This window comes from Rhinopithecus roxellana, chromosome 8 (assembly GCF_007565055.1).
Source record: "Rhinopithecus roxellana isolate Shanxi Qingling chromosome 8, ASM756505v1, whole genome shotgun sequence".
Lineage (NCBI taxonomy): Eukaryota > Metazoa > Chordata > Mammalia > Primates > Cercopithecidae > Rhinopithecus > Rhinopithecus roxellana.
Genome location: NC_044556.1, coordinates 17,084,137 through 17,106,135, shown reverse-complemented (window position 1 = coordinate 17,106,135; position 21,999 = coordinate 17,084,137). Strand labels below are relative to the sequence as shown.

The window sequence follows — 21,999 nt, the reverse complement described above, 5'->3', positions numbered from 1 at the left end:
CGTCCCTGGGCTCCGCCTGCGCCCCGCATCGGCGCCACGTCAGGCGCTGTCCGCGCCCCCGGTGCTGAACCAAGATGGCCGGTGGCGGCCGGGCCCCGGCGTGAGCCAAGCGCGGGCTGCAGCCGGGAGATGCCCCAGCCCAGCGGCCGCTGAACCCGACCCGACAGAGCCGGCCCGGCCGCCTCCGGCCCGCCTGCGAGCTCGGAGACATGTCTCTGCTGTGCGTTGGAGGTAGGAGGCGAGGCTGGGGGTCGGGGTACCCGTTTGGACGCGGGCTGGGCTCGGGGTCCGCATGGATGCAGCTCCTAGGGGGATCCTGGGGGGTGGCCCGAGTCCAGGCGGCTGGACTTTTGAGAGGGGTAGCCCTTTTCGACGCAGCAGGGCCCCGGAAGGGGTGATCCGTGTAGACACGGCAGGGCTCTCAGGGGTCCTGGTGGCCGCTGCTGGAGGGGTCGTGTGGTTGCGGCTGAACGCGGAGGCCCGTGTGGACGTGGACGGGGATCCAGGGTTCTACCTGGAAACGATCTAGACTGGGGCGTCTGTGTAGACCGGGTTTTTAGAGGGTCAGTGAGGAAGAGTCTGGGCTGGGTAGTTTGATTGAAGCCTGCAGGGGTACTTGGAAGGGGTCTGGTATTGTGGGCTGGGCTTCGGGTCCTCATGGACGCGGACCCAGCTGGAAATTCGAAGGAGAGTGCGGCGGGAGGGTTCTTCAAGCCGTGGGGATGTAAGATGTGGGTAGAGGGGCTTGGCCATCAGGACATCCACGAGTTCTAGGACTCTCCCAGCCCTGGGTGTAAAGAGGACTGGAGTGGGGGGAGTGTGGATACAGGAGACCCCTCCCAACGTCCAGAGAGGGCTGTGACTGGGGGTCTGGGGGCGCTTTTCCAGTTAACTCTTTGGTCTCCCGAGTGAGGGGGTTGGAGGAATGGCCAGAAGATCTTCCTGCTCCCTGCCCCCTCCGGTTCTCCCAAACACGTTTCAGGGCCTTCTTGGCAGGGAGCCTACTTCTTGGAAGAGCAATGTCCCCTGGTCCCCCTCCCGGCCCATCCTCACCTCACCCACTTTGCGCTGGAGAGAGGGAGGGAGGGAGACGTGGGGTGGCGGGGGGAGCTATTTTGGGGCCAGAACGCCATCTGCACAGAAGCCCACGCCCAGGCCCACGCTATGCGTTGGGGTTGGGGGAGGGAGGGAGACGTGGGAGGGGCATGACCCCCTACCCCACACCTTTATGGCTCTGGGGTTGGGGAGAAGCCAGCCCACCCGAACCCAGGCGTTCTGGGCACTCCCGTTTGAGAACTCAAGCTCTGGGAGACCTTGGGCGGCAAGGGTGGAGGTGGACCGCCGTTCAACGCCTATAAAGCTCTGAACCCCTGGTTCTTAAGGACTGGGGTCCCCCCATCACTCCCACCCACTTCAAGAAGGCTGGGGTGGGGGAAGGGGTGTGTCGGCCAAGCCTGAGACGGCAGGCTTCGGGAGACCTCGAGCGACAGGAAGCGTGTGTGTGCTGAACTCCTGCTGCCTGGACCCAGGGTGGGCAGGCCTGGGATCCAGGAACCGCCCCCGCCGCCCCTCCTCCTCCCTCCCCTCCCCCTCGGCCACTTCATTCACAAACCCTGCCCCGCCCGCCCGCTCCCCGCCGCGGCGGCTTCCGAGTGCAAATCAGGCCGGGATGGGCCGGCGTGGACGCGGGTGTTCTTAAAGGGACAGGGGCCTCCTTTCTCTAAGCTCGTTTCTGCTGGACGGGGCTGGGGGTGGTGGAAGAAGGGTCCCTAGAGTCAAAGGTCAACTCCTCCAGCCCCTAGCCTCCAGGCTTATGGAGTTAAGGGAGTAGGGAAGTGAAGAAGACCCCTAGGTGGCCTCCACCGCCTAGGCCTGAGGACGGAATGGGAGAAGTTGAATGTCCAGATCCCCTACTGACCTCTCCCCCTGCCCTAAGTAGCCGGGCTCTTAGGGGCAGCACTGGAGGAGGTTCCGACGCGGCTGTTCCTGGCCGACTCCTCTGTCCTCTCTCTTCTCCCCCCAGCATCTCGCCCAACCCTGCCTCACATCCTTCAAGTTGGGCTTCTCTGGAAGGTTTGCCTAGTGGAGTGAGGGGGGCGGGGATCTCACCCTTAACTCTGACGCAAACAGGAGGCTCGGCTGCGGGGGTGGCATTAAGGGGGGCAGCAGGAGGCAAGAGGGATGAGGCTTCCAGAAACAGAGACGTGGGGGGAGGACTGTGCTGGATTCTGTGGACCTTATAGAGAGGGACCTGGCTGAGTGGAGAGGAATTGCTGGGAGGGGCAAGGCTGGGGAAGAGGTTGACAGGGGTGGGAGGTAAGGCCCTGAGGTGTAAAGCGAGGTGTGAGGTTGGAGTGAGGAGGAGTAGGAGACAGGGAGGGGTGGGGAGAAGAAGAAGTGCTGGGTGAGGCCAGTCTCCCAGGGAGAGGTGGGACGGTGCCCAGAGAGAGGAGGGGCTGGGATGGTTGAGCAGGAGAGATGGGAGTGTTGGGGTGGGCTTGGCAGGAGTAAAGCTAGGCTGAGATGGGTTGATGTGTTGCCTGAGCTCAGTTGAGGAAATACCTGCCCCGCCTCCCCTCCACTGGGGACCCACAGGCGTTTGCCAATCCCTACACACATTCATACCCAAACTTGTTCCTGTGTGGACACAAATGCTTAGGATGTACGAAGGCTCCACGCAGACCATGTGCCTGGGAAGGCGCACTCCATAGGCACACGTGTGTACTCAAACGCCTGTGTGAATACAAGCATATACATGTATATAGGACACAGTCTGCCACTACAGATATAGTCCTGGCAACACACGTGTGAGTGTGTGTGTGTGTCTGCCAGCACGCATATAGATGTATCCACGTGTGTCTGATGAATATTCACAATATACATGTCACATAAAGATCCATTCATGTCCAGCTGAGCGCAGTGGCTCAGGCCTGTAATCTCATCACTTTGACTTTGGGAGGCCAAGGTGGGCAGATCACTTGAGGTCAGGAGTTCAAGACCAGCTTGGCCAACATGGTAAAACTCTGTCTCTACTAAAAAAATACAAAAAATTAGCCAGGCTTAGTGGTGTGCACCTGGGAGGCTGAGGAAGGAGAATCACTTGAATATGGGAGGTGGAAGTTGCAGTGAGCTGAGATCCTGCCACTGTACTCCAGCATGGGCAACAGAGTGAGACTCTATCTCAAAAAGAGAGATTCACTCATGTCCTAACGCTCAGACATGTACCCATAAATATCTGTTAAGGTCCCCAACCCCATGAAGCACACATATATTCGTATAAGCATATGTCAAAGCCATGTGTGTACGCACATGACAACACTTGCCTGGACATTCAAACCACCCCCTTTCAGCAAGTGGATGATGATGCATACAAGTAAATACACATTTGAGTATTTCATTGCACACAAGTGCATACATGTATGCAGATAAATACAGCTGCCACAGAACTGCATCCATGTACACGTGCAAACATCAGTATGTGTGTTTTCCACCTAACATATCACCCACAAGCTCACACACACCAGTGTGTCTCTGATGCAGTGACACCCCACTCCCAGACACACATGTGCAGACTCCCACCTGCACTGAAATGGTGCACATACCCTGCACAATGCACACTCATATCCATGTACAGGCAGGCACCTGCCTGCTCTGGTAAGATGAGCCAACTACTGCTGCGAATATCCAAGCAAGTACAGGCAAATGCAAGCTCTTGTGTAAACACCCAGCACCAACACATAGCAGACCACCCTGTAGGATGCATGGGCCTTATTTCTGCCCCCTTCATTTACTTATCCATGTGGAGTCCCGCTGCTCCCCAACATTTTAATCCACTCACGAGGTCCTGGCAGGATCCTGAGGCTGTGAATGGCAAATGCTACCTGGTTCCTTCATGGAGTCACTCATTTTATTTACGCAACAAGCATTAATTGAGCACCAACTGTATACCAGGCACTGTTCCTGGCTCTGGGGACCCAACCCTATTCCTATTCACCACCCATGCACCTCCCATGGGGTTAGAATGAAAGAGATGAGGGAGGGCTAAGGGAGCTGAGGAGTGGGGTATCCAGGGCTCTCTTCCTCTGGGAAGCCTGCCCTGATTGCACCACCACCACCATTTATTTGAGTCTCAGAAGATGTGATGAGGGAGAGATTAGCAGGAGGGAGATGATGCTCTGGGTGGAGGGAACAGCATGAGCAAAACCATGGTGGTGTGAAAGGTCAGTTCCAGATCTTCCTATGTGCTTCACAGCATTTTGCACCGGCCACTTGATGTTTTGTTTTGTTTTGAGACAGAGTCTCACTCAAAACTTGTTACTCAGGCTGCAGTGCAGTGGCACGATCTCAGCTTGCTGCAGCCTTGACCTCCAGGGCTTAAGCAATCCTCCCGCCTCAGTCTCCCAAGTAGCTGGGACTACAGGCATGCACCACCACACCCTACTAACTTTTATTTATTTATTTTTATTTTTTGCAGAAACAGGGTTTTGCCCTGTTGCCCAGGCTGGTCTTGAACTCCTGGGCTCAAGTGATTCACCCTCCTCAGCTTCCCAAAGTGCTAGGATTACAGGTGTGAGCCACCACACCAACTGATGTTTTAAAGGCTCCATAAACATTTTATGAATAAATGACATGAACAAATCAGTGAATTTAGGTGAGGGCAGGTTTGCTTCACAACTTACAATAATATCAACAACAAACCCCATTTATCCAGCTTTTGTTTGTTTGTTTGTTTTGTTTTTTTGAGACACGGTTTCACTGTGTCACCCAGGCTGGAATGCAGTGGTGTGATCTCGGCTCACTGAAACCTGCACCTTCTGTGTTCAAGCGATTCTCCTGCCTCAGCCTCCCAAGTAGCTGGGATTACAGGCATGTGCCACCACGCCTGGCTAATTTTTGTATTTTTAGTAGAGATGGGGTTTCTCATTTCTACTAAAATACAAATACATCTCTAATGGCCAGGCTGGTCTCAAACTCTGACTTCAAGTGATCCTCCTGCCTCGGCCTCCCAATGTGCTGGGATTACAGGCTCGAGCCACCGTGCCTGGCCCAGCATTTCATAGGCACAATGTTGAGGATTTTTATGCCCATGCCCTCTTTAACTCTCACAGTAGCCCCATTGTACAGATGAGGAAAACTGAGACTCAGGGAGCTTTAACAACTTGCCTGGTGTAACAGAGCCAGAGGTGGAGCTGACTGACTTCAGAGCCTACTGGGGTTGGCAGGAGAAGGTTGAGCCTTCTCTCAGCCCCCAGGACCTGGGAGACAGCCAAGTCCCTTCTGTGGGGTGAGGATCTGCCCTGGGATAGCCTTCTTCTATTTATTTATTTATTTATTTATTTATTTATTTATTTATGAGAGAGTCTGGCTCTGATGCCCAAGCTGGAGTGCAGTGGCACAATTTCAGTTCACTGTAACCTCCGCCTCCTGGGTTCAAGCAATTCTCCTGTCTCAGCCTCCCAAGTAGCTGGGATTACAGATGCACACCACCATGCCCAGGTAATTTTTTGTATTTTTAGTGGAAATGGGATTTCACCAAGTTGGCCAGGCTGGCCTCAAACTCCTGACTGTCCAGTGATCTACCTGCCTTGGCCTCCCAAAGTGCTGGGATTACAGGCATGAGCCACCGTGCCCAGCCAGCATTGCTTTCTTCTTTCATGCATCTAGTAAACAGACATGTCACAATCTCTCCATTCATCGGTGCTATTCCCCTGCCCCTTGCCTAAGAAGCCTTCACACATCCCTCTGTTCCTGGCTACTCAGTCTCTGATACCTTCCAGGTAGGAGGAGCTGCATCTAGGTCTTAGCTTCTACCGTCCTCGTGGGATGCCCTCCGGAGTTGCATCTTCAGGACTGTAGCCTAACCTGGCCTCACTTTTCTTCCACATACAATGGACCTCTTCTGCAAGGTGCCAATAAGGGCATTCTGGGTCCAGCACACCTGAGTGTGAATTCGTAAGTCCACCACTTCCTGGCAAGTCCCACATCCTCTGCATTCCTTGGTGTGCTCATCTGTGGAATGGGCACAGGAGTAACACCTACCATCTATGTTTGCCAGAACTCTCCAATGAGGCTTGCAGAGCCCTTGGCACGATGCCCGGCCTACAGGAAGGCCCAATAATCATGAGCAAAAGACATGAAAAATCAATGATGGGCCGGGCGCGGTGGCTTACGCCTGTAATCGCAGCACTTTGGGAGGCCGAGGCGGGCGTATCGCCTGAGCTCAGGAGTTCAAGACCACCCTGGGCAACATGGTGAAACCCAGTCTCTACTAAAATACAAAAAAAATTAGCTGGGTATGGTGGTGGGCGCCTGTAGTCCCAGCTACTCAGGGGGCTGAGGCACGAGAATTGCTGAAGCCCCGAAGGTGGAGTTTGCAGTGAGCCGAGATCGCGCCACTGCACTCCAGCTTGGGCTACAGAGTGAGACTCCGTCTCAAAAAAAAAAAAAAAAAAAATCAATGATGATGTTTTTATTAATGGGGACTAAAAGCTTTCTGGAAGGCAGTTCTGAGTGTAGGACATTTCCGAGAGTCCACTACATTCTGGGGCCTGAGGAGCGCTCCAAGAGGGGTCCCCAGGCCCACTCGCAGGAGGGAGCCAAGTTCATTGAGGGTACAGGGGCGGGGACCGAGCATTCAGCACTGTGGACAGCGCCTGCCGGGGCTACTGGGGGACAGCTCTTAGCTCAACCTCCCAGGGCTGCTGGAGGAGGTGACGTCATTCCTTCCATGAATTACTATTTAATGAGCACCTACTATAGGCTAGGCCTAGTTCTAAGTGGTACATGGTAAACAACACACACAGAAATTCCTGATTCCTGAAGCTCTCTGGAACTCCATGTTCTTGGTGTTTTTTACACTGAAGGCTCAGTCTGGCTCTGGTCTATTTGTGTCAACGGAGGATAAGGGTCCTCATTTAGTCTCTCCCAGATGCGAAACCAGCAGAGCTGAGGTCTTTTATCCTAAAGCCCATCCATCTCCCGCTGAAATGCCCTCCACCAACATCACACACAAAACGATCAAATCTCCTAGAATCTATTTCTGGATTCTCTACGCTTCCTCCCCTCCCCCAAGCTAATCCTGGGGCGGGTGGGCTTTCAGAAGCCCTAGACAGCTGGATCTCCACCTCCTGTCTCCCCACCCCATTCCACGTGGCAAGTCAGGAAACGAGTTCTCCCAAGACTGGAGTCCCCCTTAATTAAAATCCAGGGTCAGTCAGCCATGTGGTTCATGCCTGTAATTCCAACACTTTGGGAGGCCGAGGTAGGAAGATCGCTTGAGCCTTGAAACCAGCCATGGCAACATAGTAAGACCCCATCTCTACAAATAAATAAAATAAATAAAATAAAAAAGAATAGCCAAACATGGTGGTGCGCACATGCAGTCTCTGTTACTCGGGAGGTTGAGTGGGGAGGATCGCTTGAGCCTGGGAGGTCGAGGCTGCAGTGAGCCATGATGATCACACCACTGCCCTTCAGCCTGGAGCCTGGGCAACAGACAGAAACCCTGTCAAAAAAAAAAAAAAAAAAAAAAAAGGAGAGAAAAGAAAGAAAAAGAAAAGAATCCAGGGTGTTCAAATCCTAGAATCCAGGCCAGAGACACCTTTAGAACACAACCAAATAATAAAAACAGTAATGATACCAGTAATAATAATAGTAGTATATACGACACTATAATCATGATTCTGCAGAAGGGGTGAGAGAAGAAGAGGAGGGAGGAAGAGGAGGAGAAAGGAGAGGGAAGGGAGGTCAGCCACACCGTCTCCCCATTTTCCAGATGCAGAAACTGAGGCGCCGAGCCAGGCTGCAGAGGTATCCCGCAGCCTGAACTCCTGCCTCGGCCTCCCGGGTTCAGCCACTACATTCATCTGTCAGCGCTGCTGGGGGGCCCCAAAGACCTTTGAGGCCGCATGACGCGGTGTCTTCACCCGCTCGTCGCTGGGGACCGCAGTGGGCACCCCCCTCGTCCCCGCCCCCCTGCCCGCCGGCGCGCCGCCCACGCCCTCCGCGCGCCCACGCTATAAATAGCCTCATGCGTGTGACCCGAAGCCCGCTGGAGCCAGCTGGGGAAGGGTGGTGCTTCCGCCCCGCTGACCCTGATACCGCAACCCGGCGCGGGCGGGGAGGTGGCGGGATGTGACGACGAAGACGGTGACTCAGGGACCATTTACTGACGGGGGAAGAGGGGGAGAGAGACTCGGTTCCTTCTCTGAGCACCCTTCCTCCTCCAAGCCCCTCCCCCTGAGAACACCCTCCTCTCTGCGCCTATCCCCCTTCCCGAATCCCCTCCCCCACAGCGAACCCCCTTCCCTCCTGAGAACCCTCTCTCCACTCTCGGCCCCCTTCCCTGTCCCCTTTTCCCTCTGAGACCCCTCTCCCACTCCGAGCCCCAGCGATGAAAAATCGTGGATGTCCTCACCCTGGACCTCGGCAGGGCGCTAAGGGCCGGAGCCTGGCTTCAGCTGTCAGAGGGTACAGCCCTCCAGCCGGTCCCCCATTGCCTGAGGACCCCAACGGAGATCATTCCCCTCCAGCCAAGAGAGGCTGCGGGAAGGAGCTGAGGCTTAGGGAAGAGGAGCTGATTGACCAAGGGAGGAGCACAAGAAGGGCAGAGACAGTCAGAGAGAGAAGGGGAGAACAGAGAGGAAAAGAAGGCAACCAGAGTGGAGGGAAATAGAACAGGGAGGAGGGAGATGAGAGACAAGGATGGGGAAAGAGAGAGAGGCTCACACACACAGAAAAGATCAAGGAGCTACTGGGCTCCCCTCTGAGCCTAAATCCATGGTTTATAAAACGGGGCACAGTTGGAGGAGCTTCAAGTGAGCCCAGCTCAAGCTAGACCCCAGTGAGTCCCCCCAGAGCCTGTCACTTTCCCACCCCCATATGCATCCCCACTCTTCTCCCCCAGCTGCCTCTCCTCTCCCCAGTGTCTCCTCCACCTGCCTGACCCCCCAGTGGAAATCTTTCTCTCTCTCTCTTTTATTAATAATAATAAATAATATTATTATATTATATTTATTTTTTTTGGAGACAGAGTCTCACTCTGTCACCCAAGCTGGAGTGCAGTGGTGCGATTTTGGCTCACTGCAACCTCCGCCTTCCAGGTTCAAGTGATTCTCCTGCCTCAGCCTCCCGAGTAGCTGCGATTACAGGTGTGCACCACCACGCCCAGCTAATTTTTGTATTTTTAGTAAAGACAGGGTTTCACCATGTTGCTCAGGCTGGTCTCGAACTCCTGACCTCATGTGATCCACCTGCCTCAGGCTCAAAGTGCTGGGATTACAGGTGTGGGCCACCATGCCTGGCCTCTTTCTCTCTTTTAAATTATTGTTTTTAGACATGGGATCTTACGACATTGGCTAGGCTGGTCTTGAACTCCTGGGCTCAAGGGATCCTCCTGCCTTAGCCTCCCTAGTAGCTGGGATTACAGGCATGTGCCTCTATGCCTGGTGCTCTCGCTGTCTCCTTGTGTCTCTATTACTCTCCATCTGTCCAGACTCTCCTCTCTTGCTTTCACGCCCATCATTTCTTCCTCTCTCCTCTCCCTATATGAATCCCTCCAGCTGTGGGTGCCTTTCTCAGCCTCTGTCAGCGTCCCCTCCACCCCCAACCCCATCACCATTCTCCCTCCTGCCCCTTCCCCTGCCCACCCCTTTCACAGAGAGTCCCCACCCCTGCAGGCTGGACCTCCTTCAGGAGCCAGGCCCCAAGCTCCTGCTGGGCACATTCCTGAGTGTTCCTGAGCCTCTTTCAGTCCCAGGGGTGAGGTGCTGGGTGGGTGCGCTCCCTGGGGGTTGGGTGGGGCTGAGGATGTGAGAGAGAAAACCAGACCTAGAAAAAAAAAAAAAAAGACAGAGATGGAACCAAACAGAGATGAACCAGAGACAGGGATTCACTTGCCCACGGTCACACAGCTCTGGAATCTGAACCCAGCTCAAACCAGCACTCACCTCTCTCAAGGCCCAGCCAAGGGCTGCAGTGCAGTCGCACAACTCGGCTCACTGCAACCTCTGCCTTCCAGGTTCAAGCGATTCTCCCGCCTCAGCCTCCCGAGTAGCTGGTATTACAGGTGCGTGCCACCACGCCCGGCTAATTTTTGTAGTTTTAGGGTAGACGAGGTTTCCCCATGTTGTTCAGGCTGGTCTCGAACTCCTGACGTCAAGTGATCCACCTGCCTTGGCCTCCCAAAGTGCTGGGATTACAGGCATGAGCCACTGCGCCTGGCCAGGAACAGACAGTCTTCACTGACATGTGTTTAGGGCCATCACACTTCCCCCGCTCTTCATGAGAATTCTCTCTTCACTGGCTCCACGCAGGTGCCTTTTGTGAGACAGAAATTCAAGCGATGAGGACAGAGATACAAACCCGGGATGGGAGGCTGTGACATCTGCCCATAGAAACACAATTCTGTTTCTAGGAATTTATCCTTCAGCTCACTAGTACACACTCTTCAAGACATACTGAAAAAACATGAAGGATTAGAAGAGTGGGTGTCAAATGCTACCATTTGTCTTGGAAATCAAGCAAGAGGAACGTGGGTATGATTGCCGACGCATGGACCATCTCCAGTGGTACAAGGAACTGCCAACGTTGATTGCATCTGGGAGGGAGACGAAGAGCTGGGATGGAAAGAGCTTTATTCTCAGTGTCTAATCTTTTGGTTGTTTTGGATTTTACAACATGTGCATGCACTGCCTACACAAACAAAGACACTAGTTTGAAAAGGAAAAAGGGAGAAGAAAAGAGGGAAGAAACAAAAGGGGCCGGTGCAGTGGCTCACGCCTGTCATCCCAGCACTTTGGGAGGCCAAGGCAGACGGATCACCTGAGGTCAGGAGTTCGAGACCAGCCTAGCCAACATATAGTGAGACCCAGTCTCCACTAAAAAATACAAAAATTAGCTGGCCCATAGTCCCAGCTAAATTGCTTGAACCTGGGAGGTAGAAGTTGCAATGAGCTGAGATGGCACCACTGTACTCCAGCCTGGGCAACAGAGCAAGACTCGGTCCCTCAAAAAAATAAAAAAAAAAAAAAAAAAAAAAGAAAAAGAAAAAAAGAAAGGAAAGGGAGGGAAGAGCTCAGTGTGGGAGAAGATTGGGGGTGGGAGTAGAGAATTAGTGGAGGAAAAAGATGTGGAGGACAAAAGCAAGGTGTGAGAGGTGTTGGCAGTGGAAACTGAATACTTGTTGAGAAGAGCCAAGATGGGGCGAAATGGCTTTGAATCTCTTGGGGCTGTGGGATTATATGAAATGTGAGAAGACTGCAGGGGCGGGGGGCAGTGCCTGACATATATTCAGGTTGCACCTCCCACAAGCAAGTGGGGCTGGACAATCTCTGTCAACCCTCCAGCCAGGAGCCAGGTGCATTACTTTTGGTTGTTATTGGGACAAGAGTCTCACTCTGTTGCCCAGGCTGGAGTGCAGTGGCATGATCTTGGCTCACTGCAACCTCCACCTCCTGGGTTCAAGTGATTCTCCTGCCTCAGCCTCCCGAGTAGCTGAGACTATAGGCGCCCACCACCACACCTGGCTAATTTTTGTATTTTTAGTAGAGACAGGGTTTTACTGTGTTGGCCAGGCTGGTCTCGAACTCCTGACCTCAGGTGATCCACCTGCTTCAGCTTCCTAAAGTGCTGGGGTTATAGGTGTGAGCCACCGCGCCTTGCCCTCCACAAGCATTTTGACAGCCAGCTCTCTGGGTTGCTTTGTTCCACCTCACCCAGCTTTCCCAAACCCTAGGAGCATTTGACATCGCAGACTAAGCTGGACAATTGAGGGAGAGGTCTTGCTGACCTGACAGGGCTGGTGGAGCCATCAGAGATTGTCTTTATCCTCGCCTTCTTCTTTTCCACCTCCTCAACTTCCCCTCTTCTTCTGGGACAGTCCTGGAGGGCTTCCTGTAGGAGGCCTCTCCCACCATCTGCCCAGCTCTTTCTTTCTAATCTTGTTCAATTGTGGGTAAAGGCACAGCTAATTGGGGAGCTTGGGGAATTTGATGGGGACAGGGGATGGAGGGAGGGGGCAGGTAGGGAATGCTCTCAGGGTCCAAATTTCCTTCCATTCTAGGGTTGCCTGTGCTCATCTGTCTGATGGCTTCTCTCTCTCCCTCTCATCCCTGCCTCCTCTTTCCTACATCTCCTCCTCCCCTTGTCTCTGTCTCTGACATTGTTTCTATCTTTATCTTTTTAACATCTGTCTTTTGCTTTTTATCTTTGCCTGTCTCTCCTCTGTGTCTCTCTCCTTATGTCTCTATCTTGATGTGTCTCTGAATCTCTCTGTATCTTTGCCTTTCTTCTCCCCACATCTCTCCCGTCTCCCTTCCCTATCTCTGTCTCTCTCCACAGTCAAAAAAGCCAAGTTTGATGGTGCCCAAGGTAAGTGGCTTCTTTTGCTGTCCTGTCCCGTGTTGTCTGTCTGTCTGTTTGTCTCTTGGAGAAACTGGGGAGAGGGTCCCAGCTCAGACTTAGACTTGGGCTTTATGTCTTCGGAGCATCAGGAGAGGGGTCAGAGGATTAAATAGGGGGAGGGGCAGCCCTTGGCCTGGGGTCCCTGCAGTTTGTATGAGGGTCCGGGGGTCTCCCCAGCCATCGTCGGAGACTCTGTAAGGGGTGGGGCTTGCCCTGAGCCAATGGCCCTTCCCAGGGTCCTAAGAGGCAGAATGGGGACTCCTAAACGAGTCTACAGGTGGGGAAAATGAAGCTGAGAGAGGCGAAAGGAGTTTCTTTCTTTTCTTTCCTTCTTTTTCTTCTTCTTCTTCTTTTTTTTTTTTTTTTTTTGAGACAGAGTCTCCTTCTGTTGGAGTGCAGTGGTGTGATCTCGGCTCACTGCAAACTCTGCCTCCAGGTTAAAGCAGCGATTCTCCTGCCTCAGCCTCCCAAGTAGCTGGGATTACAGGCACCTTCTACCATGCCCAGCTAATTTTTTAATTTTTAGTAGAGATGGGGTTTCGCCATGTTGGCCAGGCTGGTCTCAAACTTCTGACCTTAAATGATCCGCCCGCCTCGGCCTCCCAAAGTGCTGGGATTACAGGCGTGAGCTACCTTGCCCTGCCTTTTTTGTATTATTATTATTTTAATTTTAAATTTTTATTTTTTGAGGCTGGAGTGCAGTGGTGCAATCATGCCTTACTACAGCCTCAACCTCCCAGGCTCAATCGATCCTCCCACCTCAGCCTCCTAAGTAGCTGGGACCACAGGTGGGCGCCACTGTACCCAGCTAATTATTTTTTGTATTTTTAGTAGAGATAGGATTTTGCCAAGTTGCCCAAGCTGGTCTTGAACTCCTGGGCTCAAGCAATCCTCCCGCCTTGACCTCCCAAAGTGCTGGGATTACAGGCGCAAGCCACCATGCCCAGCCTGCAAAGCGGATTTCTTACAGTCAATGTTGTTCCCCTTTCCTAGGACCTCAGTCTTTTTAGCCGAAAACCAATGAGATGGTCATTTTGAAGCAGCTGGATGAAGTATCCCAAAATTCCACGTCTCCCGGCACTGAGGCCCCTCCCTTGTGCCCTGAGGGTAGGGTTGTGGGTTAGGGGGTGAGTGACCCAGAAATTCCCGAAGGGATCATAGCAGATCGTCTAGAGCTTGGGAAGGGCATTGCAGAGTCCCTGAACCCCAGCGCTGACCCCTGCTCTCACTGCCACAGAGAAATTCAACACGTACGTGACCCTGAAAGTTCAGAATGTCAAGAGCACGACCATCGCGGTGCGGGGCAGCCAGCCCAGCTGGGAGCAGGATTTCATGTTGTGAGTCTGCAGTGTCTGGCATGGCCTGGGCCCCTGACATAGCCCAGCACCTCGCTGGCCCCTCAGGGCAGAGCTGGACACCAGGGAATCCTGGGCGACTCCCCTCTGTCCTCCCTCTTCCCATGTCCACCTTATCACCCTCGCCTCCAAAGCACATCCCCAATCCAATCCCTTCCTTTGGTCTCCGTGGCCACTAGCCAAGTCCCTGCTGCCCGCCAGCCTCCGCCCTGGCCTCCTGTGCCATCCACCTCCTACAATCTGTTCTCCAGGCAGCCAGGGGGATATTTTTAAAACTGCAAATCACATCCTGTCGCTCCCATTTTCCAAACTTGTCCATGGCTCATCGACCTCACAATAAAACCCACAGCCTTCCCCGCAGTTCCCACCAGCTTCTCGCTCTATCTCCCTCACCTGCCCCAGCCACACCCACCTCTGCCCCTTGTCTCCAACATCTCCCAGTTTGTTCTTGCCCCAGGGCCCTTGCACTTGCTTTCCTGTCCCCAGCTGGCTCCTCTCCTTCAGGACTCAGCTTGTGTCACCTCCTCAGTGAAGCCCTCCCTGACCACTACCCCCGAGCTACAATTTCAGGACATCATGCCTTCCCAGGCCTTGCCACCAGTTTTGTTTGTTTGTTTGTTTTGAGGCAGAGCCTCACTCTGTTGCCCAGGCTGGAGTACAGTGGCGTGATCTCGGCTCACTTCAACCTCCACCTCCCAGATTCAAGTGATCCTCCTGCCTCAGTCTCCCAAGTAGCTGGGATTACAAGCGTGTGCCACCACACCCGGCTAATTTTTGTGTTTTAAGTAGAGATGGTGTTTCACTATGGTGGCCAGGCTAGTCTCAAACTCCTGGACTCATGTGATCCGCCCACCTCAGCCTCCCAAGGTGCTGGGATTACAGAAGTGAGCCACCACACCTGGCCAACAGATTTTTTTTTCCTTTTTTTTTTTTTTGTCCGAGACAGAGTCTCGCTCTGTTGCCCAGGCTGTAGTGCAGTGGTGCCATCTCGGCTCACTGCAAGCTCCGCCTCCCGGGTTCACGCCATTCTCCTGCCTCAGCATCCCGAGCAGCCGGGACCACAGGCGCCCGCCACCACGCCCGGCTAATTTTTTGTATTTTTAGTAGAGACGGGGTTTCACCATGTTAGCCAGGATGGTCTCGATCTTCTGACCTCGTGATCTGCCCGCCTCAGCCTCCCAAAGTGCTGGGATTACAGACATGAGCCACTGCGCCCAGCCTGATTTTGAATTTTTACTGGAAATGGGGTTTCTCCATGTTGGTCAGGCAACCAACATGGAGAACTCCCAACCTCAGGTGATCCACCTGTCGCGGCCTCCCAAAGTGCTGGGATTACAGGCATGAGCCACCGCGCCCGGCCATATTTTAAAAATACATTCCTTAAGATAAATCTTTGGTGAGCTGTAAATTCAGTGAATCTCACATTTCACTAAATTTCCTGCTCCCCCGAATCCACATATGTCTAGGGCGAGGCCTGCAGGGAAAGTGCTTGGAGGTTGAGGTGGGATTGTGTCCTCACGTCATTAGATGGAGATGACACTGCAAAGGACAGAGCTGCCCCCAGTGTCCTTATCCTGGGGGTAAAGGGAGCTACGGAGGGTGTTTGAGCCTCTTTCTCACTTACCCAGCATGATCAGGGTTGGAGGGCCAAGGAAGGGCTCAGAAAGATGAAGGTGCAGGCGAGGTTTAACATCTGTTCCCAAGCTGTCCTTCCCGGCTTTGAATCCTGGTTCTTTTGTGATACTCCGAGCTCTTAACTTCCCACCCTGGTCTCAGTTTCCCCTCTATAAAATGAGAACCACCATGTTACCCTACCACCTAGGACACTCCCAAGCCTAGGTTTGAATTGCAGTATGCTGTGTGTTCTCAGGTGAATGAACTAACCTCTCTGGGCCCCCGTTTCCTCCCTCCTGCTCCCTCGATGCCCCTTCTCCTTTTTCCGCAGCGAGATTAACCGTCTGGATTTGGGACTGACAGTGGAGGTGTGGAACAAGGGTCTCATCTGGGACACAATGGTGGGCACTGTGTGGATCCCACTGCGGACCATCCGCCAGTCCAATGAGGTGAGTGGCGGGTGGCCTGAGGGTGAGGAAGGAGGAGTGCCTTGCAGAAGCCCAGAGACCAGTGGGCTAAACAAGATGGACATTTATCTCCAATCCCCCGACAACATCAATGTAGACACTTGGGATTGCCACAAACCTTCCAAAGTCACCAGGACCTATACACCTTCCATTTTGCTCTGCCTCTCTTTCCTTGTGGCTTCCACCTTGTGGCCCCAAATGGCTGCTTTAGGCTCACCATTGCATCTTCATTCCAGCCACAGAAAGGTGATGGTGGGGAGAAGGGGGGCAGTTCATGCACATCTCATTGGCCAGAACTTAGACATGTGGCGAACACCTAGCTGCAAGAGATTCTGGGAAATGTAGTCCTAGACTGGAAAATGTAGTCCTAGGTAGTGCAACCCTAGGCACAGCTAAAAATGTATTACCTTGGAAGGAGAAAAGGGGTAATGTAGGCAATTAGCATTTTGTGTCCCAGATGGGCAGCAGCAGGAAGGTTACACCAGCTCATAAGAAAGTGTTAGGTAACAACCCTGGCCCCTCAGCCTGTGCATCATGGTCAGCAGGTAGCAGTGATGTCTATTTTTTATTTAATTATTTATTTTTGAGACAGGGTCTCACTCTGTTGCCCAGGCTGGAGTGCAGTGGCACGATCATGGCCCATTGCAGCCTCGACTTTCCAGGCTCAAGTGATCCTCCCACCTCAGCTGGGACTGCAGGTGCACACCACCATGCCCCCTTCTTTTTTTTTTTTTTTTTTTTTGTATTTTCAATAGAGACAAGGTTTTGCCATGTTGCCCAAGCTGGTCTCGAACTCCTGGGCTCAAGCAATCCGCCCACCTCAGCCTCCCAAAGTGCTGATATTACAGGTGCGAGCCACCACGCCAGGCCGTGGTCGTGTCTATTCATCTGTCCCCACAGCCCAATCCCTGGCCTCCTGACCTTAAGTCTCAACCCCTCCATGCTGACCCCAGGAAGGTCTTAATAGCTGGAGCTCTGATCTGTCCTCCTCTATCTATCTGCCTTGCGAGGCCCCTCACATGGCACCCGCCCACTAGCCTCATCTTCCCCCACACTCTAACCTCCACCCCTCCCAGACTGCAGCCTCTGAACCTTTGTAGAGTGTGTTCCCTGAGCTTCAAGTGTCCTCCTTGCCATCACCCTCTAAATTCTCAAATGCCCTCCTCCAGGGAGCCCTCTCTGACTTCCCTCTGGATCCTTTAGTCCTCCTTCCTCCCTCTGGACTAGCTATGACCTCATGGGGCTGGGGGTGCCTGTGTCCAGCCCTGTTTCCCAGGGTTACGGGCTCCTCAGGGACCAGGGTGATGATGGCTGGGGCCTCTTGGGGCCTCTGGCATCACCCAGTATGAACTAGGTATAGAGGAGGGACTGGGGACTGTTTTTTGTTTGTTCGTTTTTGTTATTTTATTTTATTTTATTTTACTTTGAGATGGAGTCTCGCTCTGTCACCCAGGCTGCAGTGCAATGGCACCATCTTGGCTCACTGCAACCTCCACCTCCCTGGCTCAAGTGATCTCCTGCCTCAACCTCCTGAGTAGCTGGGATTACGGGCGCCCTCCACCACACCCAGCTAATTTTTGCATTTTTAGTAGAGATGGGGTTTCACCATGTTGGCCAGTCTGATCTTGAACTCCTGACCTCAAGTGATCCGCCCAGCTTGGCCTCTGGAAGTGCTGGGATTATAGGCATGAGGCACCACACCTGGCCAGTGAGTGTCTGTGTTTGAATAAATGAATGCAGAGGGACGAAATGGTTGCAACAGTCTAGGCAAGTGAGTCTAAAAGGAAGCCTTGGCTGGACACGGTGGCTCACACCTGTAATCCCAGCACTTTGGGAGGCTGAGGCATGTGGATTGCCTGAGCTCAGTAGACCAGCCTGGGAAACATAGTGAAACCCTGTCTCTACTAAAAAATACAAAAAATTAGCCGGGCGTGCTGGCGCACACCTGTAATCCCAGCAGCTCGGGAGGCTGAGTTAGAAGAATCACTTGAGCCTGGGAAGTGGAGATTGCAGTGAGCCGAGATCACGCCACTGCACTCCAGCCTGGGTGATAGAGTGAGACCCTGTCTCAAAAAAAAAAATTTAATTTAATTTAATTTTAATTTAAATATATAAAAGGGGCCGGGCGCGGTGGCTCAAGCCTGTAATCCCAGCACTTTGGGAGGCCGAGACGGGCGGATCACGAGGTCAGGAGATCGAGACCATTCTGGCTAACACGGTGAAACCTCGTCTCTACTAAAAAAAAAATACAAAATCTAGCCGGGCGAGGTGGCGGGCGCCTGTAGTCCCAGCTACTCCGGAGGCTGAGGCAGGAGAATGGCGTGAACCCGGGAGGCGGAGCTTGCAGTGAGCTGAGATCCGGCCACTGCACTCCAGCCCGGGCGACAGAGCGAGACTCCGCCTCAAAATAAATAAATAAATAAATAAATAAATAAATAAATAAATAAATAAATAAAAGGAAGCCTTGAGGGAGACCCAAAATTTCCTCAGTGGCCCTTCAAGTGTGAGGGGGGCCTGGTCACCTGGGGCGGCAGAAAGTGGATTCCACCGAAGGTCATTCCCATTTGAATAATGAACAAACTGAGGTTCAGGGTGGACCCCAGTTGCTCAAAGGCTCACATTCCTGAGCTAGGGGAAATGGGCTCGCTCTCCTGGGGGACTTTCTCCCTGGATGCTGGGAGGCTCCAGGGTTTTTATCTGAAGTCAGAGTCTCATAACCCCTTATCAGGGGTGGGGAATGGCCATGGCGGGCTGGGACTGCCCCTACATAACCCCAAGGGGCTCCCCCTCTGGGTCCTTTGCTTCGGGTTCCCCTGACTCACCATGTGGCCCTGGACTGAGACCTTCCCCTCTCTGAGTCTCAGTTTCCTCATGTGTAACATGGGACACAGCCAGGCACAATGGCATGTGCCTGTAGTCCCAGCTACTGGAAGCTGAGGCAAGAGGATCAGTTGAGGCCAGGAGTTCGAGATGAGCCTGGGCAACATAGTGACACCCCATCTCTAAAAGGAAAGAAAGAGAGAGGAAGAGAAGGAATGAAGGGAGGGAGGGAGGGAGGGAGGGGAAAGAAAGAAAGAAAGAAGGAAAGAAAGAAAAAGAAAGAAAAAGGAAGGAACGAGAGAAAGGAAGGAAGCAGGGAAGGAAGGAGAGAAGGAGGGAAGGAGAGAAGGAAGGAAGGGAGGGAGGGAGGGAAAGAAAAAAGAAGGAAAGGAAGGAAGGAAGGAAGGAAGGAAGAAAGAAAGAAAGAAAGAAAGAAAGAAAGAAAGAAAAAAGAAAGAAAGAAAGAAAGAAAGAAAGAAAGAAAGAAAGAAAGAAAGAAAGAAAAGGAAGGAATGAGAGAAAGAGAAAGGAAGAAGGGAAGGAAGGAAAGGAAGAGGGAGAGGAGACACGACTTTTCTTTTGGGGTAGGGGTGAGGGGGATGTCTCGTGAGAGTAGGGGACCCGGGGACCAGCGTAGCAGATGCCTGACCCACACACCTCCTCCACCGACCTCCAGGAGGGCCCTGGAGAGTGGCTGACACTGGACTCCCAGGTCATCATGGCGGACAGCGAGATCTGCGGCACCAAGGACCCCACTTTCCACCGCATCCTCCTGGACACGCGCTTTGAGCTGCCCTTAGGTGAGTACCCAGGCACGGGACCTTCACCCAGCCCAGGCCCCACTTCTGGACTCACCAGCTATTCCAGGAGAGTCAACAGGCTGAACCTGCTGCTTGCAGGCCATGACCCAGGCCCCGTACCTTCCCAATGAGCTGCAAATGTTTCACAAACCCACGGCGCTCAGGGCTGAGCTATCCTGGCTGTTCCTTGGTGATGCCTGAGGCTGCAACAGTGAGCTGGGGATAGAAGGAGAGACAGACAGAGAGAGAGAGACAAAGAGAGACAGAGAGAGACATGTAGACAGATGCTGAGAACAGATAGTCCCCTCTTCCTTTCCTGAAGCACCTCGAGTCTCTCCACCTCATTCTTCTAAGAACCCATGGCTGGCCGGGCGCAGTGTCTTATGCCTGTAATCCCGGCACTTTGGGAGGCTGAGGTGGGAGGATCATTTGAGGCCAGGAGTTTGAGGCCAGCCTGGGCGATCTAGTGAGATCCCATCTCTATGAAAAAGTTAAAGATTCACCAGGTGAGGTGGCTGCTGGGTGCGGTGGCTCACACCTGTAATCCCAGTACTTTGGGAGGCTGAGGTGGGTGGATTATGAGGTCAGGAGATCAAGACCATCCCGGCTAACACAGTGAAACCCCGTCTCTATTAAAAATACAAAACAATTAGCCAGGCTGGTGGCAGGCACCTGTAGTCCCAGCTACTCGGGAGGCTGAGGCAGGAGAATGGTGTGAACTCAGGAGGCAGAGCTTGCAGTGAGCTGAGATAGCACCACTGCACTCCAGCCTGAATGACAAAGCGAGACTCCATCTCAAAAAAAAAAAAAAAGAAAAGAAAAGAAAAGAAAAAGAAATTCACCAGGCGCCTGTAGTCCCAACTATTTAGGAGGCTGAGGGGCGGGAGGATAGCTTGAGCCAAGGAGTTTGAGGCTTCAGTGAGCTGTGATTGTGCCACAGCACTCCAGCCTGGGTGACAGAGTGAGACCCTATCTCTAAAAAATAAAAACAATGGGCTGGGCATGGTGGCTCATCCCTGTAATCCTAGCACTTTGAGAGACTGAGGTGGATGGATCACCTGACATCAGCAGTTTCAGACCAGCCTGGCCAACATGGAGAAACCCTGTCTCTACTCAAAATACAAAAAATTAGCCAGGCGTGGTGGCGCATACCTGTAATCCTAGCTACTTGGGAGGCGGAGGCAGGAGAATTGCTTGAACCCAGGAGGCGAAGGTTGCAGTGAGCCAGGATTGCTCCACTGCACTCCAGCCTGGGCAACAGAGTGAGACACCGTCTCAAAAAAAAAAATTAAAAAATTTAAAAAAATTAAATAAAAACAATGGCTTCCCCACCCTCGTAAAGGCTAGGAACCATCTCCTCTCATCCTCCAACTATTCTCCATCCAGCTCTAGGAAGAGGGGTATCAGAGACACCACGGTACCTCCCCTTCATCTCCATCCACCCTCTTGACATCTCAGACCAGCCCACCCTTACTTCTGAGGCTTTGCCAAAGATCCCAGAAACCAGGGCCTGGCTGGAGCTCAGTAGGCCTGGAGGATGGAGACTGAGGGGCAGGGAGGAGCTTTCAGGCTCATGGACACGGCTCTGCTTGCAGACATTCCTGAAGAGGAGGCTCGCTACTGGGCTAAGAAGCTGGAGCAGCTCAATGCTATGCGGGACCAGGATGAAGTAAGTGTTGCGGTGGGAGGGGGCTGTTTTCTTCCTTGTTTCTGTCTCTGTCTCCCCACGATTTTCACTTACTGATGCTGTTTCTCTCTGAGTTTGTCTTTCCCCGCATCTCTGTTTCTAACTTTGTTAACCTGACTGCGTCCATGATCCATGTGGTCCAGTCTCAAGACAATGATGGGGTCAAGAAACATGCAGAGACCAGGCGCAGTGGCTCACGCCTGGAATTCCAGCACTCTAGGGGGCCAAGGTGGGCAAATCACCTGAAGTCAGGAGTTCAGGACCAGCCTGGCCAACACATTGAAACTCTCTCTCTACTAAAAATACAAAAAAAAAAAAAAAAAAAAAAATTAGCCAGGCTCAGTGGCTCACACCTGTAATCCCAGCAATTTGGGAGGCCGTGGCGGGCAGATCATTTGAGGTCAGGAGTTCGAGACCAGCCTGGCCAACATGGTGAAACCCCATCTCTACTAAAAACACAAAAAATTAGCTAGGCGTGGTGGCGGGCGCCTGTTGTTCCAGGTCCTCGAGAGGCTGAGGTGGGAGAATCACTTGAATCTGGGAGGCGGAGGTTGCAGTGAGCCAAGATCACGCCACTGCACTCCAGCCTGGGTGACAGAGCAAGGCTCTGTCTCGAAATAATAATATAGATAATAATAATAAAATAAAATAAATTTATTTTCCATTCAGGGGTACATGTGCAGGTTTGTTACACGAATATATTGCATTATGGCTAAGGTTTGGAATTTCATGGCATTACTCAAATAGTAAACACGGTACCCAACAGGTAGTTTATTCACCCTTGTCCTACTCCCTCCTTCCTCTGTTCTGGAGTTCCCAATGTCTACAGTTTCCATCTCTTTTTTTTTTTTTTT

At 52.8% G+C, this 21,999-nt stretch overlaps 1 protein-coding gene across 1 annotated transcript in view; it reads left to right on the top strand.

Annotated features, from left to right (window-relative positions):
* Nucleotides 1-209: 209 nt before the first annotated feature.
* The window catches only part of UNC13A (unc-13 homolog A), a 93,426-nt gene continuing 71,636 nt past the window's right edge, over nt 210-21,999 (top strand). The window contains exons 1-6 of the mRNA XM_010361438.2: nt 210-231; nt 12,340-12,369; nt 13,640-13,739; nt 15,703-15,820; nt 19,335-19,458; nt 21,054-21,127. Coding sequence (XP_010359740.1) covers nt 210-231; nt 12,340-12,369; nt 13,640-13,739; nt 15,703-15,820; nt 19,335-19,458; nt 21,054-21,127 — 468 coding nt within the window. The remainder of the gene's footprint in view (nt 232-12,339; nt 12,370-13,639; nt 13,740-15,702; nt 15,821-19,334; nt 19,459-21,053; nt 21,128-21,999) is intronic.